The sequence below is a fragment of the Belonocnema kinseyi genome, chromosome 2, assembly GCF_010883055.1.
Source record: "Belonocnema kinseyi isolate 2016_QV_RU_SX_M_011 chromosome 2, B_treatae_v1, whole genome shotgun sequence".
NCBI lineage: Eukaryota > Metazoa > Arthropoda > Insecta > Hymenoptera > Cynipidae > Belonocnema > Belonocnema kinseyi.
This window is the reverse complement of record NC_046658.1, coordinates 121,590,536-121,600,017: the sequence shown is the minus strand read 5'-3', so window position 1 is coordinate 121,600,017 and position 9,482 is coordinate 121,590,536. Positions and strand designations below refer to the sequence as shown.

Genomic DNA, 9,482 nt, shown 5'->3' with positions numbered 1-9,482 from the left:
TCAAGAATTAAAAATTATAAACGGTTGAAATCGAAAATTTTGGATTTAAAACAATTTTTGGTTCGTCAACTGTGGATATAAATTATAATAATTTTTTATATTGAACTGCAAATTGACACTGTATGCATTTCATTAAAAGTTCATCTTTTTTAAAATTAAAATTTAATTACTTGGTTCGAAGATAAACTCTTCTCTTAAAAATTAATTTGTTGTTGAAGATTTATCATTTTAATTGAAAATTTATCTCTTCCGTTGAAAAGTAAGATATTTGGTTAAAAAATCGTTTTTTAGCTAAAAATTATTTTTACTTTAGCTGAAAATAAAACTATTCCAGTTGAATTTTCCATCATTCCGTTAAAAATTCATATCTTCGATTGAACATTAATTTTTTTAAACTAAAAATTTAACTATACAGTTTTTGTTTCAAAAATTATCTTTTTTTATTGAAAGCTAGTTCATTTTGGTAGAAATTAATCTTCCTGGTTGAAAATTTATCTTTTTGATTTAAAATTCAACTATTCTAGTCAAAGATTTATATTTTTATTTAAAAATTAATCAGTTTGTTTGAAAATGTAACTATTTTTCTTTGAATTCATTTCTTTTTGTTTTGTTGGGACAATTTTTTGTTTATACTAAAAATGTAACTTCAATTTTTGGTACAAAAATTACTTTTCACAATTAAAAATTCATAATTTTTGTTGAAAATTAACTTCATTAACTAAAAATTTAACTAATCCATTTTGCAACTATTTGATTGAAAATTGTTCTTTTTTAGTTGAAAGTTCCAAATATTTTGTTGAATGTATTATGTTGGAAAATTATATTTTTTTGATACAAAATAATCTTTTTGGTTCAATAATTAAGTATTCTAGTTAAACATTCAACCTTTTTTTTAAGTTTAGTTGTTTTTTTTTTCATTAATTTTTTTAGCTCAAAATCTAACTTTTCTATTCTTGGTTGAAAATTGGTCGTTTTTTAATGAAAATTTAAGTATACGGTTGGAGATTTATGTATTCCATTTAAAATTCATTCTTTTTGGCAAAAAAATAGTTGAAAATTCATCTTTTTTCTTAAAAATGCAAACAGTTTGTTTACAATTTGTTCTTTTTTTTTACTGGAAAATCTTTCTTAGTTGAAAACCCAACACATATTGAGAAGTCTTGTTCTCGGGATGAAATATCAATTAGTACATTTTTCATTTAAAATTCATCTTTTTTTGAATTAAAGTTTAATTGCCAGATTGAAAGTTAAACTATTTTTTTCGAAATTAATTTGCTGTTGAAGAAAAAAAATTTTTTAATTGACAATTCATCTTTTCTGTTGAAAAGTGAGCTATTTGGTTTAAAAATTCTCTTTTCTTTAGCTGAAAATTGAACAATTCTAGTTGAATTATCCATTAATTTAGTTAAAAATTCATCTCTTTGGTTAAACATTAATTTTTTAAACTCAAAATGGAACTATTCAATTTTTAGTTCAAAAATGATCTTTTTTAATATGAAAATTCGTTTTTTTTTTGTTTTTTTTTTCCCCAGAAATTAATCTTCTTGCTTATAAATTCATCTTTTATGGTTAAAAATTCAATGATTCCAGTTAAAGATTCATAATTTTAGTTAAAAATGAATCAGTTTGTTTGAAAATGTAACCATTTAAAATGAAATAGTTTCCTTTTGCAGAAAATTTTTTTTTCTACTAAAAATGTAACTATTAAATTTTTGGTTTAAGAATGATCTTTCATAGTTGAAAATTCCTCATTTTTAGTAAAAATTAATCTTCTTGGATCAAAATTTATATTCTTGTTTAAGAATTCAACTATTAGAGTTAAATATTCGTTACTTTAGTTGAAAATACGTCCTTTTGGATGCAAATTCAATTATTATGTTGAAATTTTACCCTTTTTTGGTACAAAATTATTCTTTTTGCTAGAACCTTAAACTTATTGTTGGAAAATTCATCTTTTTGGTTAAAAATTTAAGGTATTCCAGTTAAATATTCATAATTTTAGTTGAAAATTCATGTATTTGGTTGAAAATAAAACTGCTTGATTGAAAATGTATTTCTGTTGTTAAAAATTAATGTTTTTAGTTTAAAATTTAAATATTCAAGTTAAAGATTCATAATTTTAGTTCAAAATTAACTTCATTAACTGAAAATTTACCTAATTTAGTTTTGGTGGAAAACTGAAATTTTTTGTTCAAAATTGAACTATTTGGTTATAAATTTTTCTTTCTCAGTTGAAAATGATAACTATTTCGCTGAAAATTAATGTGTTTTTTTTTAAATATCTTTCTTTGATAGAAAATTAACGTTTTTGTTAAAACATTAATCTTATTGTTTGAAAAATTCATATTTTTGGTTTAAAATTTAAGTATTCCAGTGAACTAATCATGTTTTTTGTTGAAAATAAAATTTCTTGGTAGAAAGTGAAAGTCTTTTTTTTAATGCATCTTTTTGGTTTGAAATTTAAGTATTTCAGTAAAATATTCATAATGTTAGTTGAAAATACATATTTTTATTTTAAAGTAAAACTACTTGGTGTTTTAAATATTTAATTGTAAGGGGAAATAAAAAATGAGACAGGAAAACTTCAGGGAATTTTGAAAGTGAAGTTTTGCGTCCACCCTGAATTTAAATCTTTCGAAATTGCTGGAATATTTATCAAAATATTTTGAAATCTAAGGACATTCTGAAAAATCAGTGAAAAATAAAGAATTTTTTCAAAACTTCCAGGAGTCGAAGAATTTCAATTTTCTTATTCATAAGTATTTAATATTTTTAGATTTACTTTTTTACAATCAATCTTGTGTTTAATAATGTTTAAATTATTCAAAATAACTCGGATAAAATTTTTATAATGTTAACCACTAGAAGTTTTTTTCTTTTAGTATAATTCGGTTTAAATTCACTAATCTGCTTAATTGGTTAAAATTCGTATTACTTTACTAGAAGAACTATATTCCATTTCATTTCAATTTCATTATAAAACCAAGAATCTAACGACCAAATTTTTACAATCACCATAAAATGTCCCTATTGCAATCTGAAAGAAACAATTTTAATTAACCAAAGTTTGGTAAATTTACTAGAATATGTTTAAATTCACTGCAATTCTATTAAATTTTTGAAAAATTTTATTTCAATCACTATAATTCAGTTTTGGAATTAATTAAATTTTTTTTATTTTTTATTATTTGTTTAATGTAGTGGAGAACAAAGGTGCCAGCAATGCCGATACGTGACTTGCTGTTGGCGAGCTTTTAAGGAACATCAACAACAAATTCACAACGAGCGTCCGAAAACAACTCTCGTTGTTCCATCTCCACTCATCACCATACCGCTTGAAAAGAAAATGCAGTGCCCTTGTAGTTTCGCAACGAACGACGGCAATTTGCTTGGTAAAATGCATTTATATATTTTAACTCAAATTTAATTCATTCTATAACAAATCCCAAAGCAGGATGACTGCTTGTTTGGGAAACCGGAAATTTTTCCAGACCGTGAAATGAGACTGTTTATTTTATTTTTACCGGTTTTACAGGTTGTTAAAATAAAAATTGTAAAATTTCTTACTTAAAAAAAAGGAATTAATAGTGTTTGAATTTAAAAATTGTGGATAAAAAACGTTTTGAGTTGTTCAACTGTAAATATAAATTAATTCTGGATTTTTAAAACGCTTTTTATCCAATTTCAAATATTATTTAAATACTTTTTCCATCTAAAATATTCCATTTTAACCCATACAATTTGACTTTTTTTTAATGAAAAGAGATATTATTGTTTGTAATATTTAATAATATTTGACTGTTCATTTAAAATGGGAAATTATGAATCAAATATTCAAATCTAAATTGTTTAATATAGAAAGATTTACATTTTTTAATTTTTATTGTAAGTGTTGAATTTTTATTTATAAATAATAATTGAACAATGATTAATGTAGAAACAATTTCAGTAAATTTAAGATATATTAAAAAAAAAAATTAAATGGCTTAAAAATAATTAAAGACTTGAAAAGATTTTTAAAAATTGTTTACAAAATTGTATTTTTCTGAGATTTCGAACGAGAAAATTTAGAAGCTTTCTTATTAATTTTGAAAAATTTAAAGAGAATACAATTTTTTTCTTAGAATTCCTGGACATTTTTAAAATTATTTTTCATTTTGAAACCTTATTTTTAAGAGAATGCAAAAAAAAGATTCAAAAAGATTTAAAAAAAAAAAGATCTCTAATTTTAAAAGAAAGGGGAAAAATTTTGGTATTTAATTTTTTGCTAATTAGAAGAGGAGCTTTATTGTATTTTTTTTACATGTCTATTGAGTCCAAGGCGGACTAATTTGGTATTTTTAAGATTCTTATTGAGTTGGAAGGAAGGAAAGTTAGGTTTTCAATTTTTTATGAATTGGAAGAGGCTTTTTTTTGTTTTTATTATTCTTATTGAGGTTGGAAGGGATGAATTTTTAGTTATCTGTTTTTTTTTTAATTGGAATAGTCCATCATTTTAACATTTTGATTGAGTTAAAGAGAAGAATTTCTAATTTTCGATTTTTTTTTCTGTATTGTAAGAGTGTAATTTTTTATATTTAACATTTCAATTGAATTGGAAGGGTGGAAATATCTATTTACATTTTTTTCTGAATTGGAAGAGTAAACTTAATTATTTTTTAGATTTTTATTAAGTTGGGAGGAAATTTCGGGGTTTATTTTTTTTTAAACTAGAAGAAATGCTTCTTTTTTGTGAACATGTTTATTCAATTGGAGGAAGGAAAATTTGGGTTATTAATTATTTTTCTGAGTTGAAAAAGGAACTTTTTTGTTTTTTGCATTTAATTTGCGTTCAAGGAGGGCAAATTTGGTATTTTTAACACTTTTATTGACTTTAAAAGAGAAATTTTTATCTTTTTTTGAATTGACAGCGAGATATTTTATATTTTCGGAATTTCAATTTTAATCGAGTTGAAAATTAGGAAATTTTGGTTTTATTTTTTTTTCTGAATTGGAGGAGGAACATTATTTTTATTTCGAAGAAATTTTGGTTTTAATTTTCTTCTGAATTAGAATAAGTCAATTTTTCTTTTAACATTTTTATTGAGTTTAAGCGAAGAATTTCGTTTTTTTTCTGTACTGGAAGAGGGTAATTTTTTATTTCTAATATTTTTATTGAATTGAAAGGGAGGAAATGATGGTTATTCATTATTTTTCTAAATCGGAAGAGGCAATTCTGTAGTGAATTTTAAGAGGGTTATGTTTTCGATTTAACTTTTTTATTCATTTCAGTGGAAATTTAACAGTTTTATTTGAATTTAATTAAAAATTGTTCAATTGGAAAGAGTTCCACTTTAAATGCTTTAATTATTCATATTTTGTGACTTCGAATGAGAAAATTGTTAGTTTTAAGAGTTTGTCGAAGAAAAAAAAACATGCGACTCTAATAAAAAACTATTTTACTTTCAGCTGCTCACTTGGTAAAATGCAAAAGAGTCTCAGCATGCCCGGTCGAGAACACGGGACCTTCAGGCATGTTAGACAGTTTGGGCCTCGTTCCAAAAAGTTTTTCAGAGGTATGTAAAATATTTTATAAATTCCGTAATTGCGGGATAATTTTTAAATTAATTTCAAAGTTTTGTTTTTAATAAATCTGTGCCCTGTAAACTTGTTACTTTATATTCTTAATATTAAAGAGAAAAGTATTTACTTATAGATAAAACATTTTTTTTTTCAATTATATGAAACTTAATCTGGATGTTTATTGTGCGGGACGACTAAAAACCCCGGAAAAATAAAATTCCCGAAACTTTGAAATTCCCAATCTGGAAAAGTCCCGAATAATAAAAATTCCCGAATCGGAAAATTTCCGCTTAATAATATTTTTTAATTATAAAATCCTCAAAGAATAATATTCTCGAATTGGAAAATTCCGAATCATAAAATTCATCAATTATAAAATTCTGGACAGAAAATTTTCGAATTATAAAATATCTGAACTGGAACATTCCCAAATTTAAACAATTAATTTTGTTGTCATCATTATTTATTTTTAAAAATTATGTTCATGCTTAAAGTTTTTAAAATTATTGTTTGTATTTAAAGTAACCATAATTGAAAAAAAATATTTCGGGATGAAATTTTTTGGAATTATAGTTATTTTAAATTCAAACAATAATTTCAAAAACTTTAAACATTGCATTTTTTAAATGCAAATACTTTATTATTGTATTTTTAGTAAATGAATAAAATTTATAAACAAAATTTTGTAATTGTTTTAATTCGTTAATTTCATAATTTGGGAGTCTTATAATTTGGAAATTTTTTGTGGGGAATTTTATTATCCAGAAACTTTATAATTCAGGCGCTCGACTGAAAAATTCCGAAAAATAAAATTCCCGACTCTGAAAAATTCTCGAATAATAAAATTCCCGAAACATAAAAATCCCAAATTAGAAAATTTCCGAATTAAAAAATTCCCGAATTTGAACAGTTAAAAAAATGTTTTTTTTTTGTAAACGAAATTTGTTTGAAGGTTCAAGTTTTTTTTCTTCAAATCATGCTTTGAATTAAAAATATTAATAATTGTATAAAAATCGTATTAGAGAAATAAAATAAAAAACACGTTTGCCTCGAAACGTTTCTTTTTTTTATGAACTATACAAATTTTGCAGAACATTTTTTGTAATTTTAAAATATTTTATGCACATTTTCAAACAAAATTGTTCATTCAGAAATATATGTTTTTCAGCTATTGTTATTTTAAATCCAAACAATATTTATAAAGCCTTTAAACAAAACAAAAAAATGGTCTTTGATAAAAGTTTGATTTTTTTAAAATAAATAAATAATATTTATCAAAAAACTATTTTTTTATTTTTTAAATTTTGGAATTCAATGATCGGGACATTTCTAGTTAGATATTTTATAATTCGACAATTTTCTTTCGGGAATTTTATTTCTTCAGGAATTCTCAAATTCTGTGATATAATAAACTGTCGGGAATTTTATTATTGGGAAATTTTCCTATTCTGAATTTTTATGTTTCGACAATTTTATAACGTCGGGAATTTTATTTTTTAATAATAACATTCCCGAATTTAAACAATTAAAAAAATTGTTTTTTGTAAAAGAAATTTATTTAAATGTTCAAGTTTTTTTCCAACTCATCGATTGAAATTAAAATAACAATAATTGTATCAAAATTGTATTAGAAAAATCAAATTAAAAAAACGTTTGCCTCGAAGGTCCATTTTAAATTAAAACAAAAAATGAACTATAGAAATTTTGGACAACATTTTTTGTAATGTTTTTATATTTTATGCAGATTTTCAATCAAAAGTTTTAATTCAGATATACATTTTTTTCAGCTATTGTTATTTTAAATTCAAACAATATTTAAAAAGCCTTTAAACATTACAAAAAATGGTCTTTTATAAAGTGTTTGATTATTTTATTTTAAATAAATAAATAAAATTTAACAAAAAACAATTTTTTAATTGTTTAAATTCGGGAATTCTATGATTCGGGAAATTTCTAGTTTATATATTTTATAATTCGGCAATTTTCTGTCGGAAATTTTATAATTCAGGTGGACGACTGAAAAATTCTGAAAAATAATATTCCCGACATTTAAAAATTTCTGAATTTGAACATTCTCGAATAATAAAATTCCCAAAAAATAAAAATCCTAATTTGGTAAATTCCGGACAGAAAATTGTCGATTTATATAATAGCCGAACTAGGCAATTTCTGGATTATAAAATTCCCGAAATAAAACAATTAAACAAATAGTTTTTTGCAAAAGAAATTTATTTGAAGGTTCAAGTTTTTTAAAAATAATTGTTTGAATTTAAAATAACAATAATTTCATAAAACTTATATTGAAAAAAGAAATTAGGAGATACCTGAGCCTCGAAAGTTTATTTTTAATTAAAAAAAAAACTTTAATTTTTGAGAACATTTTTTGGTAATATTTGTATATACAATGTACCTTTTTGAACAAAATTTTTCATTCAGAAATATTTTTTTTTTCGGATATTATTTTAAGTTCAAACAATAATTTTAAAAACCTACAAAAAACTATTTTTGAATTGTTTAAATTCGAGAATTTTATGATTCGGGAAATTTCTAGTTTGGATATTTTATAATTCGATAATATTATGAAATGTCGGGAATTTTATTATTCGATAGTTTTCCAATTCGGGATTTTTACATTTCAGCAATTTTATCCTTGAGAAATTTTTCTATTCTAGAATACCACAGTGTCATCAATTTTATTTTTCGGGAATTTTCTAGTTTAGATATCTTATAATTGGAAAACTTTATGATTGGGAAATTTTCCAATGCGGGAGTTTTATTTTTCGGAAATTTTATAATTTGTCAATTTTTTTCGGGAAATATATTATTCGGTAATTGTCCATTTCGCTAATTTTATAAACTGTTCGGAAATTTTATCTCTCTGGAATTTTCCAATTCGAGAATCCTCTTATCCGGGAATTTTATTTATTGCGATTTTCCATGCGTCGCGTATTTATTTGAAAGTGATTTTTTTTTTTCGTTTATTTAAACTGATCATCTGTATTTTTCTATTTTGCCGGACTGATCGTGTAAAGAAAGCATGTAAAGGTCATTTCCTTATAGGGCGATGTAAGCAAAAGAAACGGCCAACGTCCAAATTTGTCCGAAGTTGCCAATCCGAGCAAATTGACCGGCAATGTGTTAAAGAGGAAGGACAGTTCTGATCTGAAAGAGCGTGAAAAGAAGGCTGGAAAGGATGTGGAGAAAGTGGTACAAAGCGTAGATCTTACCGAGGAAGAATGAGTTTTTACATAACTGACACTTTTGAAGTGACATCGATTTGACAAGACTTTGGAGAGTATCTTCCAACTTCACCAAGTTCGCAGGTTTTTTTTATATTGTATCTTATACTACTCGTAACGAATTATCTGATTTTTCTTTACCATAATGTGTACATAATTTTTGGCACTTCATAAAGTTACACTAGAAATTTTGCGTCATTTTTTATTCCCCAAAATACTTACTACTGACATTATTTTACACTTTTTTTTAGTTATATTTTGTAACTTCTTCGCAAAATATTTGATTTAAAAAAAATTCACAAAAAAGCTCAACTTTCTACAAAGTGCTTGATATTTCAACCAAGAAAATATTTTAATTTGAAATAAAAAGCAATTTAACTGAACCAAAAAGGACGAATTTTCTATCAAGAAGATTTATTTACAACACCGAAGATTAATTTTCTTCTGAAAAAGATGAATTATTAATCAAATACATCAATTTTTAACATACAGTTGAATTTTCAAACAAGACGTTTTATTTTCTACCAGAAAAGACGAATTTTTAACAATTTATATAAATTTTGAACCAAATATGTTAGTTGAATTTTCAACCCAGAAAATTAATTTTCTACCAAAGAACACAAATATTCAACTAAATAATTTAAGCAATGGTTGTGATGTTAGTCTAAATTTTATTTAATT

At 23.7% G+C, this 9,482-nt stretch overlaps 1 protein-coding gene across 5 annotated transcripts in view; it reads left to right on the top strand.

Annotated features, from left to right (window-relative positions):
- Positions 1 to 8,989, top strand: part of LOC117168099 — a 63,009-nt gene extending 54,020 nt beyond the window's left edge. For all 5 annotated transcript variants that reach the window (XM_033353472.1, XM_033353471.1, XM_033353476.1 and 2 more), the window contains 3 exons: positions 3,202 to 3,392; positions 5,449 to 5,555; positions 8,623 to 8,989. In XM_033353472.1, the coding sequence (XP_033209363.1) occupies positions 3,202 to 3,392; positions 5,449 to 5,555; positions 8,623 to 8,802 (478 nt within the window). In that variant the 3' untranslated portion in view covers positions 8,803 to 8,989. The remainder of the gene's footprint in view (positions 1 to 3,201; positions 3,393 to 5,448; positions 5,556 to 8,622) is intronic.
- The last annotated feature ends 493 nt before the right edge of the window (positions 8,990 to 9,482 follow it).